Raw genomic sequence first — 20,284 nt, forward strand, 5'->3', positions numbered from 1 at the left:
GTTTATCCCATGTGTAACTCTGTGTTGTTTTTGTCGCACTGCTTTGCTTTATCTTGGCCAGGTCGCAATTGTAAACTTGTTCTCAACTGGCCTACCTGGTTAAATAAAGGTGAAATAAAATTTAAAAAATAAAATGCATCTACCTAATGTAAGGAGGAACTGGTGACAGGAATCAAAGCAAAGTAGAGGAAAAATATTGCTGCTATCAAAACTAAGAAAAAGACTAACTGTTTTTATTGCATTGAATATTTAATACATTTTGATCAAACAATTACAGGTGTCTCACATAACCTTACATTCTTCTTTCCACACATTGCTGTCAATGTCTGATGTTATAGTGTTGCATTGATGTGAGGTGAGCATCCCTTGAATTCAAGGGAGCCTTTCCACAGCCATGAGTTTGTTCTTTCTGAAAGGCTCTGAAGGATCTCCCAAGCCATTGAACTTACAAGTATATCGGTTCCATCCTAAAGCATATTTTAGGATAGACCAAAAATAGCAAGAAGGAAGGATACCGAGGGGTCTCTGGTTGAGAGGAAAGGTTGATTTCACAGAGACCATCTCTGTTCAGTCCCTTTTGAGTGGTGTGAGACGGCCATGACTGGGACAGCTAAAGTTTAGGATGACTACATTGCAGTCGAACTGCACAGAATCACTGATCTACAAATCACCTTGCATCCCAAATAACTACTCATTGTGGGGTCAAGATTGGCGATTCTGCACCACGAACCGATCCCCTCCAACATACTGAGAGATACACCTAGTCCTCCTCCTCACTCTGAGAGCAGAGTGGACTGCAGGGGCCTCAGAGTCCTCCGGCTGATCAATCTCTCCTCCATCATTCCTATGGGCATCCTCCTCTTCCCCGTGGGGGTGTGACACAACATCTCGTCCAGGCTCCGTTGTGTCACCTGACCGGCATTTTGGAGACGGGACACTGCCTCCTCCACACCCGCCATCAAAGGACTGCCCTCACTCCGCAAACGCACCAGGTCCACCTAAGAAAGACGCCACACACGTATTGATGAATTACATTTGTGACTGGATGACTCAGAGATAATAACGTATAGGTTATGCATTAGACATTACAAACATTCATTTGTAGGGTGTTTTTCTCACCACTTCCTGTGCAAATTCAGGCTTCTTGATAAAGACAGTGCTGCTAGAGCCCAAGGCTAGGGTCAGGATGAAGAGGGATTCTTTTACAGCTCCTGTCATAGCCAGTATCAGAACCTGGAACACCACCACAAAACTACATCAAATAGGCTGCTCCCAGGTTGGGAGCTAGACACATTACAAAGTTATAGTGAAGACAATATTAGAACTCACTTTGAGATTTTGGCATATTCTGCTGTCTGTGCTCATAATCTGACCAAACATGGATTGTGCTTTTTCAACATCATTCTGGAAGGGAAATAAAATATATTGAATCACATTTGTATATGAGAGCGAGAAAGCGAGAGCGAGAGCGCGAGAGAGGATGGATGACCAACCTGTCTAAGTGCTAGAGCCACAGTGAAGCAGTAGGCGTGTCTGGGTATCATGTGTCCTTTGGTCTGTCCCTCCTCCATCAGGGCAGTACAGATTCTATAGGACTCTGGAGTGTTCTGGTAAACAGGAAACAGGGCATTACCTCACCTGTCTATTGACAAATGTTATGGATATACTGATAAGATACATGTCACTATTCTAATCCCTTTTGGAATATTCAATGAGGGTTGTTGACGTCAACCGCCTGTATTCAGTTGAGAGAGATGCTGTTACTAGCCTCATGCCATGAATATGCATAGTTTTCCCCCCTCAAAGTTGCCAGGATATCACATGTCTAATTTCTATTAAGAATAGTACATTTTTTTGGTCATTGAACATTCCCTTTGTCTTTTTTATTTGGTTGTCACTCACTCTCATTTTGTCTGATATTGCAAAGAGTTGCACCTGAAGCCAATATTCTTGATTATTACTGTGGGTGTAACAAATCCCTGTATGGCTGACCTAGGATGCAATCTCTGTCCACAACAGCACTTCATACCCACAAAGCATCGTCCATTATCCTACCAAAACCATGATCTTGGTTGGGCTAGAATAACAATATTTTAGGTCTCAGGATAGGTGACATCACCACACGATGGCTACCAGGGCATTGTCTTTCCCCGATTAGACTACTCGCGTCCTGTATTGTATCACAACTGTATTGGAGGAGAAGGTTCAAGGTCCCTCCCCTTTGACCTTCTTCTCCAATGGGTTTTGAGAAGGAGGTGACGAGAGGAATCGAGGAAGGATGAATTGAGAAAGAGCCTAGCACTCACCTGTCAACTTGTTCACATGTACCACACACTCACCCCTTAGCTGCTACACTCACTGGCCACCTCCTTCTCTGCATTAACTTCAGCAGCCAGCAGAGCAAACTGTGTAAACTGAGTCAATCTAGCTATTTAATTTTGACTCAGATCACAGTCAGTGGCTGAGTTATACTGTTGGCAGCATAGAAGGGATGTGACTGTAGCAGAGGTGAGCTGCAGGTGAGTTCTAGTAGCCACTGAGACTTGAAGTAGTGTGTCCTCCTGTCTATCATGAATGGATCTATATTTTAATACCGTAAGCATCTCAGACGCGAGAGGATCTCCTACAATTCTGCGACGATTTGCTTCATTCTGCTACACTCATTTACCCTCCTTCTCCAGTGGTTGGCATGCTCGTTTAAAGTGTAATTTGATTAGGGTTTGACCCGGTCCGGTCAGCCATTTTGTTTAATTTAAAATGTATTTAACTTATTTATTTAGTCAGTTAAGAACAAATTCTTATTTACAATGACAACCTAACAGGGAACAGTGGGTTAACTGCCTTGTTCAGGGGCAGAATGACAGATTTTGACCTTGTCAGCTCGGGGATTCGATCCAGCAACCCGGAGCGCTCTAGCCACTAGGCTACCTGCCGCACATACAGGGATAGAGCATACATTACATGGCTACTTTGCAGCCCATGTAAAAGTGACCCTTCACTGTGGTCACTCTCTAGGGTATTTTTCTCTTGCCTCCACTATCCGTAATCGACACTTTTGGTTCGGTCGCTTACAGTGGATGTGAAATCATTAATGCCATGCATGCTCAATGTATTGGCCTCGTGAGCATGTCCAATACACTTGTACACGTGGCTTGTCATTTCTATACTGAAACAGGATTAGCAAATCCTCACACATTGTTTACATTTTATTGAGATGTTTTTTCCATTTAAACGATACTATTAGAAATAGGAAAAGCCCTCACACATCTCAGAACTTATGTGTGTGGGAATCATTTGCTAATAACTTGAAAGAAAATAAGTCTGATACGGGCAAGAGCATTGTGTGGGTTTTTCTTCTTCATTAGACAATTAATGAGGATAACCATGTTGAAGGATAGCAGATTTGACTTCTACAGCTACATGCCGTCATCAAAACCTTTTAATGATGGTAAACCTTAATACGGATGACATCATCCTGGTGTAATTATATGCAGTTCAACATTATCACCATAAGGTGTCAGCACAAGAATTTGTATTATAGTTTAGTTTTACGACATGTAAACAAACCACTCGCTAGGTCTCGTAAAGGTGAGGTCGATAATACATGCCTAGCACAAGCTAGAGGTTCATTAAAACCAAAGTATGTTTCTTAATTGAAACTAAGTAGACAATACACACCTGGATATAATATAGTTGTGTTTTGGAGGAAGCAGACAAAGAGCTAGGAGAGAGATTGGTGAGGGGTTGATATAGTGTGTAATTACTGCTGCTAGCTAACATTTGATGTCCAATGTTTACATTGGACATCTGTCTGTCTGTCTGAGGATTTTGTTTAGTGTCTCTCTGGAAGCAAGTCAATTTGTGTATATGACACCTTTGTTCTGTTTTTTGGTCGAATCAGGAAATATGAACTTGTTATTTTGTGCTAGCTGGCCAACTAATTAACTAGCTAGCTATCAATTATGGCGCGATGCAGCACTGGACGTTTGCTCTGGAACCTCTTGGTTGTGCGTGCATTTAGAACGTGTTTCTGTTTTGACAGTTGAAAAGGTCTACAGGGTGGAACAATACAATGTCTACAAGGTGGACAAATCCTCACCAGTTTATAGCAAGTACCAGTTGCTAATGTGAATGTGTCCTTGTTGAATGGCACACCTTGGTTCTTCATGTCTCGCAGTACATCCAGAGCACCTAGTAGTATGGACAGGGTTTAGTCATCTATAAATATACCTTTTCTTGTTGAATGTCTGCTGGCTTTTATTATTAAAAGGATGTCACTTACTCTCATATAATCCTTTCATAAACAGCATGTCTATGGCAATATTGAAGGAGGTTGAGTCCGAGAAGAATCCTCTCAAATCCTGTTAGAGAAAGGAGATAGTATATTTACAACTTGACCAACTAGAGTATGTGTAAACTTCAATCAATGCCCTAGTCTATGGGACTGCACTAATAGAAGTACATCATGATCTCTATAGCACTTGTTAATCTTAGTTTATTCAGAGATTATTGATTATTCCCTGACAAATTATTAATGTAGTCTAAGTACTGCATATTAATAGATTGTTACCTTGTCTGTCAGTGTGGCAGCAGCCATCTCCTCCAGCCCCAGTTCATAGCACAGCCTCATGAAGAGAGGACCAAACTTAAACTCTCCAAATGCTACGTTACTGTTCTCCTCATGGTACCTGGACAGCAGAACACACAAACATATACAAACACAGAACCATTACGAATTTCAACTGAATTTTGTTTTATTTAACTAGGCAAGTCAGTTAAGAACAAATTCTTATTTACAATGACGGCCTACCCCGACTAAACCCGAGCGACGCTGGGCCAATTGTGTGCCGCCCTATGGGACTCCCAATCATGGCTGGTTGTGATACAGCCTGGAATCGAACCAGGGTCTGTAGTGACAACTCTAGCACTGAGATGCAATACCTTAGACCGCTGCGCCACTACGGAGCCCCAGACTACCAGCATTAGTCAAACTACAAGATTGCATTAAAACTATTTCAAACTTATGCTTTATCTGTCCCTAACACAGTTGAGGAGACTTGACAGCTAATTGTGAGCATACTCAGGATAGAGTTTGACACCACTGAATATGTGAAGTATGAAATACTCTCAATCATCTGGCCAGTGGCCACAATGCATTAGCAAGAAACTAGTATCTCACTGTGTGACCCATACCTGTAGATGGCACCTCTGGCTGTGACCATGTCCTCTGCAGATTGGCAAAGGTGTAGAAGCAGCTTTAACTCATCCTTCAATATGAGCTGTTTCTTCATCAGCTTCTGATTAAATACCTCAAAATAATGACCTGGAGAATATAACATGGGTCTGTCAACTTCAAAAGTAGTAGTTGTGGTACGGTAGTATTAGATCCAAACAGTAAGGTCATATCAGAATCAGTAGCCTACTTTTTGATCCGGACACTTGATGAGCCACTGCCAGTTTCCGCTGCTGAAATTCTTGTAGCTTGACAACATCCTCTGACAGCAGATGCCTTTTTGCTGAAACGAATGAAGCAACAGGAGTAGTCAGCATATACATGGATATGAATTAGGTTAAGGTTAAGAAAGGGCTTTAGCTCAAATGCAACAAAAAACTACTTTTGACCGGGTTCTGTACTGTACTTTCCCATGTATCTGAACAAGTTCAACACTTGTGGAAGTTGAAGTAGTTCCAAGATAGATAAATATGATAACAGGACAGGAGAGACCGCTCAGCCGCTGTTACAACATTGGCATTGAGTCGAGACAGATTCCGTGGTGGTCGACAAGCAAGCGCTAGCGGCACAGATACTGCACCATGACATCATATACATAAAATACGTTATTCATATACCTCCTACCCTGCATGTCATACAGTCAGATTGTATGAGGCCACGACGTAATCCCTTTGAGGGAATATCATGAAGCAGTACTCGGATGCAGACGCCGATTCTTCCAAGCGCCATGTTGCCCCCTGACTGTACTATTACTGCGAGAACCAAGGGCGAAGAAAAAATCTGCTTTCGCTGTGCCGGGTTTGTTAGAAGCACAGCAAACTATTACACATTGACTAATTATAGTTATTGTTTACCATGCAATTAATAACTTATGTAACAATGCAGAAATATAAATATATACGTTTTATTCTCCACTTTTTCACGATTTAGGTGGTACATTCCAAAATGTCTGCGCCCTGTCACCGTGTTTACAATTTTTTTTTTTTACATCGGATTTCCAAATGTCTAGGTTAAACGAATATTTATTCTGACCAATGGACTGTCTTGGAGTAAAATAAGCATTATCTTGCCATCTCATTTCCATTCTCATTAGCTGTCTGATGTCTGGTTGTGTTTATAGCAAGTCAACGAAATTAATTTCGCACATGCTGAACATAAAGGTAATACGTCATACAACCTGCAGGAGTCAGTGTTCCATACACAATTTGCATCCAGCCAATATGGTATAACAAAGATGTTATTTTATATTGACAAGATAGTGGAGTGACACTATAATGGAAATATGTCCTCAAAGACGGAATGTTAAGTGCTATCTGGGCTCCTTGGGACGTCCATACCGTAACCATAACCTTACCTTACCTATTTTACATTTCAACTTCAATGGGGTAATGTGGGAGGCGCTATACGCACACTACATCACCAAACGTATGTGGATACCCCTTCAAATGAGTGGATTTGGTTATTTCAGCCACGCCAGTTGCTGACAGGTGTATAAAATTGAGCACACAGACATGCAATCTCCATAGAAAAACATTGGCAGTACAACTCCCTTATTCTTTGCTTGAAAAAAAAAATACCCTACCATCTAACACTACTACACTCACTTTTTTAAAATACAAATAACACCACCCTACTCCACTATTTAAATCTATTTAGTCCTACCTCAGGCCAACAACCTGAAAGGATGGGACACCACCACTTAACACACCGTTTAACTCTTCTGATGTCAAGTCTCGCACACACAAATACCTCTCTGCGGCTGCAACCACAACCACAATTTTCTGCAACTTACATTCCATCCCTGCAGTACAGTTGATAACCATTGCTATAAACCCTATCTAACTGAAACATATCACTTGTTGGCCTACAGTGGTATATGAAAGTATTCACCCCCTTGGCATTTTTCCTATTTTGTTCCCTTACAACCTGGAATTCAAATGGACTTTTGGGGGGTGTATCATTTGATTTACACAACATGCCTGCCACTTTGAAGATGCAAAATATTTGTGAAACAAACAAGAAATAAGACAAAAAAAACAGACCTTGAGCGTGCATAACTATACACCCCCCAACAATCAATACTTTGTAGAGCCACATTTTGCAGCAATTACAGCTGCAAGTCTCTTGGGGTACGTCTCTATAAGCTTGGCACATCTAGCCACTGGGATTTTTGCCCATTCTTCGAGGCAAAACTGCTCCAGCTCCTTCAAATTGGATGGGTTCCGCTTGTGTACAACAATCTTTAAGTCATACCACAGATTCTCAATTGGATTGAGGTCTGGGCTTTGACTAGGCCATTCCAAGACATTTAAATACTTCCCCTTAAACCACTCAAGTGTTGCTTTAGCAGTATGCATAGGGTCATTGTCCTGCTGGAAGGTGAACCTCCGTCCCAGTCTCAAATCTCTGGAAGACTGAAACAGGCTGCCCTCAAGAATTTCCCTGTATTTAGCACCATCCATCAGTCCTTCAATTATGACCAGTTTCCCAGTCCCTGACGATTAAAAATATGGGGATGGTGTTCTCAGGGTGATGAGAGGTGTTGGGTTTGCGCCAGACATAGCGTTTTCCTTGATGGTCAAAAAGCTCCATTTTAGTCTCATCAGACCAGAGTACCTTCTTCCATATGTTTGGGGAGTCTCCCACATGCCTTTTGGTGAACACCAAAGGCGTTTGCTTAATTTTTTCTTTAAGCAATGGCACTCTTCCGTAAAGGCCAGCTCTGTGGAGTGTACAGCTTAAAGTGGTCCTATGGACAGATACTCCAATCTCCGCTGTGGAGCTTTGCAGCTCCTTCAGGGTTATCTTTGGTCTCTTTGTTGCCTCTCTGATTAATACCCTCCTTGCCTGATCTGTGAGTTTTGGTGGGCGGCTCTCTCTTGGTAGGTTTGTTGTGGTGCCATATTCTTTCCATTTTTTTAATAATGATTTTATCATAACATAAGGCGACCCAGATGCAGACACAGGAGGCAGATGGTTGGGAGTCTTACAATATTTATTAATCCAATAGGGGAAGGCAACAGAATGGTCATGGACAGGCAAAAGGGTCAAAACCAGTTCAGAGTCCAAAAGATACCAAAGGGCAGGCGGGATGATCAGGCAGGTGGTAAAGAAGTCCAGAGTCAGGCAGGGGTCAAAACCGGAAAGACTATCAAAAAGAAGCTATCAAAAGGAGTATGGGAAAAACACGCTGGTTGACTTGACTAACATACAAACTGGCACAGAGAGACAGGAAACACAGGGATAAATACACTGGGGAAAATAAGCAACACCAGGAGGGGGTGGAGACAATCACAGGAACAGGTGAAACAGATCAGGGCGTGACAGGATTTAATGGTGCTCCGTGGGATGTTCAAAGTTTCTGTTAAAAAAATGTATAACCCAACCCTGATCTGTACTTCTCCATGACTTTGTCCCTGACCTGTTTGGAGAGCTCCTTGGTCTTCATAGTGCCGCTTGCTTAGTGGTGTTTCAGACTCCGGAGCCTTTCAGAATAGGTGTATATATACTGAGATCATGTGACAGATCATGTGACACTTAGATTGCACACAGGTGGACTTATTTAACTAATTATGTGACTTCTGAAGGTAATTGGTTACACCAGATCTTATTTAGGGGCTTCATAGCAAAGGGGGCGAATACATATGCACGCACCACTTTTCCATTTAAAATGTATAAAAAAAATTTGAAACAAGTAATTTTTTAAAATTTCCCTTCACCAATTTGGACTATTTTGTGTATGTCTATTACATGAAATCCAAATAAAAATCCATTTAAATTACAGTTTGCAATGCAGCAAAATAGGAAAAACGCCAAGGGGTTGTGAATACTTTTACAAGGCATTGTATCCCTTTTACTGGTACAGATCTACTACTCACATCACTCCCGTCAGGATCCCTCCCCCTTGCCCCATCTTCCTCGCCTTTCTTCACTGCCTCAGCATATGACAACTTCTGCACTACTCTAACCCTGGAAACCTCAACCTGCCTCTCTCGCATGGACATTTCTGATCCCCAGCCCCATGGGCACCCCTACAATTGACACATACCACTACTTTGCCCAATGTTACAACAATGTAACGTATTCGGCACAAAAGCTCATACAGGATAACTTATATATCCTAACATCACTTTGTCGGGCAAAGACTCAACATCAAAACTCAAAAGAACAGACAATGACTCTTCTGTTTCACCACTTATGCCACCCTGTCTTAAGTCGCACCAAACAACGAGCATCACAAACACCGGGAATCTTCCCCTTCAGCTCCTTTCAATGGTGCCCTTTTCTTGAAAGTAAAACAGTTCCCATTTATTTCCCCATTCGTTTAATGTGGAGCGCCTTCTCCCTCTGACCAGCAGAAACACAAAGAATTATCACAAGACCACTTCTGGTTACCCTCACCGATTCCACAGCACCCAACTCTATTTTCACCCACCCTGAAACCACAAATGGATTAGCCAAAAGGCAAGGGTCAGCTTTTTCCAAACACTTCACTCCTACTGTCACAAACTCATATTTATCCTGACCCTCGGTGCAAGCCTCGGGCTCCGAGAGCTTCACCACACCTACCACCTCCGATACGTCGACCTCATTCATTTCCATTTCTCCTCCTGTCTCCCTTTTTTCGGCCATTTTTAACCGACTCAAGCTCACCCTCTTCCTCCCTCTCTCTCTTAGACCTCATCTGCCTCTCTTTTTCCCTCTATTCCTCCTCCGTATTCCAAGTATACATCTCCTTATGATAATACTGCACTTCTCCTGACATACATCTTGTTCTTGCCTTGTCAAGGGACGCCATTTAACCGGCTGTCACAATCTTCGTACAATCAGCACGAACCCCTCGGGATGTAGCACTCAACAGTGCATCCCAATTAAAAAGCAGTTGCTTCGTCTTGATGTTCTTCTTTGTCACAAGCTACAGTGACGCTTTTCCATTTCAAACAAGGGCTCTCTTCCAACCACCATCCACCGTCTTGCTTCATGCGCTTGATACACTCCCGTCAGAATGGCCTTACTGAAGAGCTCAGTGACTTTCAACGTGGCACTGTCATAAGATGCCACCTTTCCAACTAGTCAGTTCCTCAAATTTCTACCCTGATAGAGCTGCCCCAGTCAACTAGAGCTGCCGCGGTCAAAGTGCTGTTATTGTGAAGTGGAAACATCTAGGAGCAACAACGGCTCAGCCGCGAAGTGGTAGGCCATACAAGCTCACCGAACAGGACTGCCGGGTGCTGAAGCGTGTCTGAAGCAACTTCAGCACAAGAACTGTAAGTCGGGAGCTTCATGAAATGGGTTTCCATCGTGCCAACTGTAGTTTGGTGGAGGAGGAATAATGTTCTGGGGCTGTATTTCATGGTTCGGGCTAGGCCCCTTAGTTCCAGTGAAGGGAAATCTTAACGCTACAGCATACAATGACATTCTAGATGATTCTGGGCTTCCAACTTTGTGGCAACAGTTTGGGGAAGGACCTTTTCCCAGTCTGCCTAGTATGGAGATTGCACACACCAGGTGTCCAAACATGCATGGCTTGATAGATGCGGTCACCGGTCTAGTGTGTGTAGCTAGCTACCTAGTTTAAATATCAACTGCTACAGAAGCATAACATTTGATAACACTTGATTTAGCCTACATCATCATTAATATTAATTCTGGTTGGCTGATGCAAGCAGCAGCTAGAGGCAGAATGACATAGAAAGGTAAATCACAATCACTAAAAGAAATTGAGCCAGCTAACTAGCCTATTTAAATTTGGGCTCCTGAGTGGCGCAGCGGTCTAAATTTGGGCTCACAACCGGCCGTGATTGGGAGTCCCATAGGGCGGCGCACAATTGGCCCAGCATCGTCTGGGTTTGGCCCGGGGTAGGCTGTCATTGTAAATAAGAATTTGTTCTTAACTGACTTGCCTAGTTAAATAAAGGATAAATAAAACATTTAAATAACAGGTTTGTAACAGTCATGTTGTGTGAGCAGGCGGCAAACACATTTTCCCGAGTTCTCCCTGTTCTCTGTGTTTAAAATGTATTATTCCCTTCTCTTCTTGATTTCTGCTGGGGAAAAAAGGGGTCTCTGCTGCTGCTGTTGGTGCTGCTAGTGCTGCCTCAGTGGCCATGTTGCTATGGTTACCACCAGTAAACAGTTAGAGCTAGACAGTAAGCTAGCTGACACATTTGAATTTGGCTAGTTAGCGCAATTAAGATTGGTCTTTTAACTCACACTGTCAATCCTTTCCTCCTGTGTTGATCTTCAGTTGTACAATTTGATTAACCAGATAAAATGTGCAAAAAATAAATAGGTAATCTCAAGTCAGGAGCTGGTTTTAACAAGTCAGGAGCTGGTTTTCTGCATGACTCCTCTCTCTCTCTCTCACACACTCTCTGCATCTCTGTCTTTCAGTTTCTCTCTCTCTGTCTGTCTTTTTAACATTTTATTTTTTAGGGGGTAGATCAGCTTTAATATAGCATATTACTCTTAATATAGCTTCCATCAATGTTAGTGTCTGCATCACTTCCAATCCCCCATATATATTTTTGCAAATATATATATATATATATATATATATACAGTTGAAGTCTGATGTTTAAATACACTTAGGTTGGAGTCATTAAAACTCGTTTTTCAACCACTCCACAAACAAACTATCGTTTTGGCAAATCAGTTAGAACATCTACTTTGTGCATGACACAAGTAATTTTTCCAACAATTGTTTAATAATACAAAGATTATTTAACTTATAATTCACTGTATCACAATTCCAGTGGGTCAGAAGTTTACATACACTAAGTTGACTGTGCCTTTAAACAGCTTGGAAAATTCCAGAAAATTATGTCATGGCTTGAAAATATTCTGATAGGCTAATTGACATAATTTGAGTCAATTGGAGGTGTACCTGTGGATGTATTTCAAGGCCTACCTTCAAACTCAGTGCGTCTTTGCTTGACATTATGGGAAAATCAAAAGAAATCAGCCAAGACCTTAGAAATAAAATTGTAGACCTCCACAAGTCTGGTTCATCCTCAGGAGCAATTTCCAAATGCCTGAAGGTACCACGTTCATCTGTACAAACAATAGTATGCAAGTATAAATACCATGGGACCAGACAGCCGTCATACCGCTCAGGAAGGAGACGCGTTCTGTCTCCTAGAGATGAACGTACTTTGGTGCAAAAAGTGCTAATCAATCCCAGAACAACAGCAAAGGACCTTGTGAAGATGCTGGAGAAAACAGGTACAAAAGTATCTATATCCACAGTAAAACAAGTCCTATATCGACATAACCTGAAAGGCCGCTCAGCAAGGAAGAAGCCACTGCTCCAAACTTGCCATAAAAAGCGACTACGGTTTGCAACTGCACATGGGGACAAAGATTGTACTTTTTGGAGAAATGTCCTCTGGTCTGATGAAACAAAAATAGAACTGTTTGGCATTAATGACCATCGTTATGTTTGGAGGAAAAAGGGGAAGGCTTGCAAGCCGAAGAACACCATCCCAACCATGAAGCACGGGAGTGGCATCATCATGTTGTGGGGCGATTTGCTGCAGGAGGGACTGGTGTACGTCACAAAATAGATGGCATCATGAGGAGGAAAATTATGTGGATGTATTGAAGCAACTTCAAGACAGTCAGGAAGTTAACGCTTGGTCACAAATGGGTCTTACAAATGGACAATGACCCCAAGCATACTTCCAAAGTTGTGGCAAATGGCTTAAGGACAACAAAGTCAAGGTATTGGAGTGGCCATCACAAAGCCCTGACCTCAATCCTATAGAAATGTTGTGGGCAGACCTGAAAAAGCGTGTGCGAGCAAGGAGGCCTACAAACCTGACTCAGTTACACCAGCTCTGTCAGGAGGAATGGGCCAAAATTTACCCAACTTATTGTGGAAAGCTTGTGGAAGGCTACCTGAAATGTTTGACCCAAGTTAAACAATACTAATTGAGTGTATGTAAACTTCTGACCCACTGGGAATGTGATGAAATAAATAAAAGCTGAAATAAATCATTCTATCTACTATTATTCTGACATTTCACATACTTAAAATAAAGTGGTAACTGACCTAAGACAGGGAATTTTTACTCTGATTAAATGTCAGGAATTGTGAAAAACTGAGTTTAAATGTATTTGGCTAAGGGGTATGTAAACTTCCGACTTCAACTGTATGTACATATCTTTTTTATGTATTTTGCTGTATTACTTTCTAACCCTACCATCCCTAATTGGAGTTAACTAGTTAACAACAACGCTTAGGCCTCTACTTCCAGCTTATACATACTACAGTATATACATTTCATGGACACAGTCTATTTTACAGTGGTTCTATTTTGTGTGTTTTTACTCCTGTCCTTCCTCTACCCTCAACCTCTCCAATCTATTACTTTCTATTTGCCATATATTTCAAACCGTGCTCTTTCACAAACATTCTTAACCTGTATACGTTTTACGGACACAGTATGTTTTTACATTAGATTACATTACATTAGTCCCAACCTTCAGCTCCATTCAACCCCTCCCATCTACCATCCATATTGGATTTCCAAATGCCATATATTTTTCACCTGTGCTCTGCTGTTTCACAAAAGTTCTGAACCTTTCTTTTCTCATTGTTTCTACAGATTATAAATTATAATTTTTTGTTGTTGTTAAAAGTATTATTATATTATTGATCAATGATTTTTCAGATCACCCAGTAGTGCTATCTGCAGGGTTAGCTCCAGGTAAATATTGCAGTTCTTCAGCCATTCCTGGACCTGTGACCAAAAACACGCTACATCCAGTATGGACAGTACCAGAACAAATTCTCTAATGATTCTGTCTCTTCGCAGCAAAATCTGCAGAGCTGGGAATGTTTTACGTTTTGAATCCGGCCTTGTTTTGCGTATCAATCGGTACGTCAAAAATCTCTTCCCAACTATTTAGCAATCTTTATGGCATGGCTGTCAATTTTTTGGTCCTAAAATGAAACTGGTATACTTTTGGATTTATCACAATTTTCTTTAACTAATTATGGTCTTTAATGCAAGGCCGACAGACAAGTTCCTTACTTTTTACCCCCTTCCACTTTCCTCTTCAATTTTTGTTGTAATGCTGCAATTAGTTGGTTGTAATTTTGGGTTGAGCAGATATGTCCATATGTTTTTGTTAGCTGCATGTGTGACACAACTCCACCAGTCCTATTTATGATATAATTTACGAAGATTTTTTTTTTAATATATCTTTAAATACTAAAAAAAAATTGTATTTTTGAGTTTAAACACAATATTTGTTTTATTATTTGTTCTGTCTTTTCTGGTGGATTAAATTGAAATTGCAACCAACTTCCTGTGGCTTGTTTTAAAAATAGCCATATTTGGGAGATTATTTCCTTTTCAAATAACTGAAAGTGAGCGGTTGTGATCTGAATAAAGAGAAAAAGGCCATTCTTGAACATAGGGTAAGACGTTCATGCTAATAACGGTATACCTCAACTGTTATGCCATCCAGCCCCGGAGTTTTCCCGGACATTAAGGCTTTAATTGCATCAAGAAGTTCCTCCTCTGTAATTTCTCCTTCACATGAGTCTTTCTGTATGGCTGTTAATTTTACATTATTAACAGAAAAAAAATCCATACAATTAGCTTTGGTTAGAGGAGATTTTTTTAATTTATTTAATTAGGCAAGTCAGTTAAGAACAAATTCTTAATTACAATTTTTTTTAACTTTATTTAACTAGGCAAGTCAGTTAAGAACAAATTCTTATTTTCAATGACGGCTTAGGAACAGTGGGTTAACTGCCTTGTTCAGGAGCAGAACGATAGATTTGTACCTTGTCAGCTCAGGGATTTGATCTTGCAACCTTTACGGTTACAAGTCTAACGCTCTAACCACTAGGCTACGCTACGCTGCGCTGCCTCCCCCCAATGACGGCCTACCCCAACCAAACCCTAACACGGACGATGCTGGGCCAATTGTGCACCGCCCTATTGGACTCCCAATCACGGCCAGTTGTGATACAGGCTGGAATTGAACCAGGGTCTGTAGTGACACCTCTAAAACTGAGCTGCAGTGCCTTAGACCGCTGTGCCACTTGGGAGCCCGTAGGCTTATAGTACTTTGCTTCCTCTTTCAAAATATAATTTGGTGAATCATGGGTGACTCCGTCATATGTAACAAGTTTCAGTAAATTCTTTTTGGTAGCATTTCTATGATGGAGATACAAAAATTATTTGGTGCATTTTCCCCCATATTCCATCCAGTTTGCTTTATTTTTGATAATATATTACACTTGATCTTTTTTGAATAAGTTCCTCCATTTCTTTTTGTTTTTCCTGTAACTTATTCCGAGCCTCTATGGTACAGTTTTTATTGCTATCTATCTGTTCTGTTAGAACTTCTACTTTGTTAGTATGGACTCTTTTGACCTACATTGCTTTTGTTTTAGATGTGAGTATTGAATTTCATGGCCTCTAAGGCACATTTAAAAGTGTCCCATAGAATAAGGGGATTTGCTGTAGCTATGTTATGTCGGAAAAATTCAGTTATAAATTCCTCTGCCCTTGTTAATAGGCTTTGATACAATGTCCTATATCCTCGCCCACATGGAAATTCAGTAACAGTAATGTATACGCCAATTATCTGATCGTCTGATCGCATTCTATCCCCTATTAAAACTTTTTAAACATTTGGTGCCAACGAGAATGACATAAGAAATAATTCAAGAACACTGTGTTATCAGTCGGTCTCTCCCTCTCTCTCTCTGCATCTCTCTCTCTTCCTCTCTCTCTCTGTCTGTCTGGCTCTCTCCCTTTATATCTGTCTCCCTCTCTCCCTTTCTTTCTGTCTGTCTCTTTATCGAACTCTCCTTCTCTCTCCCACACACACATTAATAGACAGTGTGGCCTTGGTGAATGTCCTTGACTAGACACATTCTTCTGACACTCTGACAGCCCCATCCTCTGTGTTGCTAGTCCTCTCCTCCCACATCCTGGCTGGTTTACATCCCTTGCTGGATTATCTGTGACATTGTGGAGTCTGTCTCTGATACAGTATGTACTTTTTGTAAGGCCTCCTACACCTTGAAAAAGCTCTGATCTTATGCCACTCATTCTACCTGATGGTTTGAAAGACTTTTTGCATTTAAATTTCTTGATCTCATTTAATATTCTGTCTTCAATTTAGAGAATAATAATTATCTTAAATGCAAACATCAGTTACAGTCATTCAGACATATTGCAGGTTTGTCCTGGCTTTTAAAGTGGACAGACACAACCAGGTGACCTAGTCACATAGCTTATACAACGGGTCTAGTTTGAAACCCAGACTTTTTCCTCTGACTCTCTGCCAAGTTATTCCACTAACGACTGACTGTTCTTTGATTTATCCCTGTGTACTATTCGTCTGGGTGCTGGAAAGTGCCCCGGGGTGGGCCTGTGCCATCATCGTTAATAAATAAATGTTCTGGTTGAAACGGTTGGCATGGGCCACCAAGTCGCTCTCTCTCACTCGCTCTCTGATTACATCCCTGTTAGTGAGCATTTCATCTTTTGTCAAGATAATCCATCCACCTGACAGGTGTGGCATATCAAGAAGCTGATTAAACAGCATGATCATTACACAGGTGCACCTTGTGCGGGGAACAATAAAAGGCCACTCTAAAATGTTTAGTTTTGTCACACAACACAATGCCAAAGATGTATCAAGTTTTGAGGGAGTGTGCAATTGGCATGCTGATTGTAGGAATGTCCACCAAAGCTGTTGCCAGAGAATTCTATGCTAATTTCTCTACTGTAAGCGGCCACCAACGTTGTTTTAGAGAATTTGGCAGTACGTCCAACCGGCCTCACAACCGCAGACCACATGTAACCACGCCTCCCCAGGACCTCCACATCCGGCTTCTTCACCTGTAGGATCGTCAATGGGGGGAGGGGCTGAGGAGTATTGCTGTCTGTAATAAAGCCCTATTGTGTGGGGAAAACTCATTCTGATTGGCTGAGCCTGGCTCCCAAGTGGGTGGGCCTATGCTCTCCCAGGCCCACCCATGGCTGCCCATCTGCCCAGTCATTTGAAATCTATAATTAAGGACTAATTTATTTATTTCAGTTGACTGATTTCCTCATATGAACTGTAACTTAGCCAAATCTTTGAAATTGTTGCTTGTTGCGTTTTATTTTATTTTTCAGAATAGCAAGTGACAATGTCTGCACTCAGAATGACCCCATATGGCTACAGGGCTGGACAGTTAATTAGGGGAATTCCCCATCAGCACTTATGAGTAATTCATGTCATCTGGAGGAGTTACAAGTGTGTGTGTGTGTTCTTGTCAGCGTGAGTGCGTGCGTCAATCTGGAGGGGTTACAGTGTTAATCTCCCCCTGTAACGAGCTCATTAGGACTCTGTTCCAACCTGTTCCAAACTGAACATGTGTTCTTGTGGCCCAAACAGTCAGACACATGCTAACGTGCTGCTGGTAATGATGCTGCCATGGGAAAGGTCACCTTAAAAAGTCTATAGACCACCTGCAAGTGCAATGCCCATAGTCTAGTTTATCATAACGGTTCGTTGATTATTTGTTCCATCAGTTTCAATAATATTGATTGTCGATGGCTTGTTTTACCTTTTTCAGTTTTGTTTACATTTTCAGCTGAAGTTAAATTATTACATTATCATGCTTCTCACACCCTCATTGCCTAAAAATCTGCACAACATGTTCCTCATGGGACAATGTGTGTCTCAAGGCGGGCTGCAGCCTAGACTAGACTAGCACCCCTATCCATCCCAGTGGTTATAACCAGCGTGACAAACAGGTTGACTTCCTGGGCCTTCAATCTCTCCTCCCTCATCTCCGTCTCTCTCCCTTCAATCTCTCCTCCCTTCTCTCTGTTCCTCACTATTATTCTACAATGTAGAAATGAGTAAAAATCAAGAAAAACCCTTGAAGGAGTAGGTGTGTCCAAACTTTCGACTGATATTGTACATTCATTCAGGAAAGAAGGACACCAAGACACACATTCATGATTTTCCACAACATGAGTTTATTCTGGCTCTTTTTGTAGGTTTCCTTTTTAATAGTAGTTCCCTTTACATCAAATGTCCTATAGGAGGGGAGAGGAGATACTGCACGCAAATATCAGAAAAGCACTAAGTAATACTTTCACTTGAAACTAACCGCTACATTAGGTATGAGTTTGGAAAACGAGAGGGAGGATGCAGAGATCACGAGACAATTTTATATCACACAGCTGCAGACAGTATTAACAATCATCCAAAATAGAGATAGAAAGAGAGAGATTACAGAGATTATAGAAAGCAAGGAATACAATAAAGTAGTAGCGTGAGGAAAGGTCAAGAAAGAGTGGTGTGTGTGTGGTCGGTCACTATAGTTTGTAGTTGAACGGCAGAATGGTCATGCTTATGGTTAAAGGTTCCTGTTGCAGAGCTGTACAGGACAACTGGATAATTGTGTTGCCATGGAGACAGTAACTAAGTCCCTGCCTCTGGTTGGTTGACTGTAATATTTTGTCTACGTTGTGAGTTTTCACCTAACAGTGACCGTTTTGTTCTGAGTAAAGGATGGTTGTATGTTCATGGCCTCCAAATAGGCATGGTCATTTGTGGTTGATGTGTGCGGTTGGAGTTTGAACATTAGTGTTTTCTATTGTTCTGTTCATGGCTTCGCGTTAGTTATTATTTGTCCTGGCTTTTAAAGTGTCTAGTTTTTTTGTCTTTCACACCTGGAACTCATACCCAAAACAGTCACTCTCCCCCGTGTTCTACTCTTCTCAAGGCGTATCTATAAAGCGCTTTACCTGACTCATAGCGATTTTGGCAGAGGTACTGCCATATTCCATCACAAGGCATCTGACCACGTTTTTCTACAGACCTGTGGTTGGCCGAGGTTCTACACATCCTCTTTGAGTAGCTACAGGCCCATGGACTATGATGGAGCGGATTTAAAGACCTTAAAACGGCCAACCTAGTCAGAGGATGGGGCCGCTCGTTTCGCTTTTCACTCCATGCCATAATGGCGTAGCTGGCAACACCCCAAAGACAACCAACTATTAATGTACCTCCCACTGGGCAAAAACTAGTTGAATCAACATCGTTTCCACAACATTTCAAACATTAAATTCAATGTGATGACGTTGAATCAACGTGGAAAACTGATTGGATTTGCAAAAAGTCATCAACGTGAGGGAATTTACTATTTTTTACACCCAACTTTTAATCTAAATCTAATCACTCGTCAACACTTTTCGTTGATTTCATGTTGAATTCACAATAGTTTGACAACTAATCCAAATGTAAATCCAAACTAGATGTTGAACTGACGTCTGTCCCCAGCGGGGTATGTTTTATATTAATTAGCACAACCTTCCATTGTTCTTTTGGCAGATTTCCCCATCCTTAAAAAGAGAAAAAAAGACTTGGTATATTTTACATTACTCATGCACATTTCTTTCGACCAGTCACCCTGCCACAAAGCTATATATAATTATAGTACAGTGTTTAAAAAATAAATAATACAAAAATTCTAAGCTTAGGAAAGTATTTAGCTTCACAAGCCTGAACATATCGTGGCACATTCAAGCAGTCGCTAGGGCTCCATTTGTGGTTGACACAAAAGTCTGCAGAACGGACTGAGCGGGAGAGTACAGTACATAGAGTACTATTGAAATCAGTACAACACAAACGTTACCAGACAATTTCTGAATCTTTCTGAACGTTACAGATATTATTTTGAAACGGTGCTTTTCAAATTAAATTGGTCAAGAAACATATTTGACATTTGGCCAACAAGTTCTACTTATTTGTAATGCCCGTTTTGACATTGCATTAAACAATTCTCCTGCAAGAAGGTCATTATTTTTATACTGCATTTTATAAGTTTTAAATAAATAAATAACAACTCTTAAAAACACTGAGATAAAATGTTTAAAATCATGGTGTCCATTATTAACTAATGGGCAAAACAATCAACAATATTTTGCGCAAACAGAATAACAAGGAATGGATACATCTTGACTAGAATTGTATTGTTCATAAAATAGTCGCAATGGAATAAGACAGTTAACATGATCC

General features: G+C 41.1%; 1 protein-coding gene across 1 annotated transcript; it reads right to left on the minus strand.

The window, feature by feature from the left end:
- Positions 1-236: 236 nt before the first annotated feature.
- On the minus strand, positions 237-5,963 carry ptcd2 (pentatricopeptide repeat domain 2). Its single transcript, XM_038965115.1, has 10 exons — positions 5,851-5,963; positions 5,424-5,516; positions 5,194-5,323; positions 4,571-4,688; positions 4,283-4,361; positions 4,100-4,191; positions 1,494-1,607; positions 1,330-1,404; positions 1,120-1,233; positions 237-998 (listed from the first exon to the last, which is right to left on the minus strand). The coding sequence occupies exons 1-10, from the start codon at positions 5,960-5,962 to the stop codon at positions 774-776; spliced, it is 1,152 nt and encodes a 383-aa protein (XP_038821043.1). The 5' UTR covers position 5,963; the 3' UTR covers positions 237-773.
- Between the last annotated feature and the right edge of the window lie 14,321 nt (positions 5,964-20,284).

This window comes from Salvelinus namaycush, chromosome 26, assembly GCF_016432855.1.
Source record: "Salvelinus namaycush isolate Seneca chromosome 26, SaNama_1.0, whole genome shotgun sequence".
In the NCBI taxonomy this organism is placed as follows: Eukaryota; Metazoa; Chordata; class Actinopteri; order Salmoniformes; family Salmonidae; genus Salvelinus; species Salvelinus namaycush.

What these genes read in the sequence shown, in the direction of transcription:
- ptcd2 (XM_038965115.1), bottom strand. Translation starts at nt 5,962, where the DNA reads ATGGCGCTTGGAAGAATCGGCGTCTGCATCCGAGTACTGCTTCATGAT. An exon ending in TCAAGTGTCCGGATCAAAAA is followed by an intron (nt 5,324 to 5,423) that starts GTAGGCTACTGA and finishes TATATTCTCCAG; the next exon opens with GTCATTATTTTGAGGTATTT. An exon ending in GAATATGCCAAAATCTCAAA is followed by an intron (nt 1,234 to 1,329) that starts GTGAGTTCTAAT and finishes GTGGTGTTCCAG; the next exon opens with GTTCTGATACTGGCTATGAC.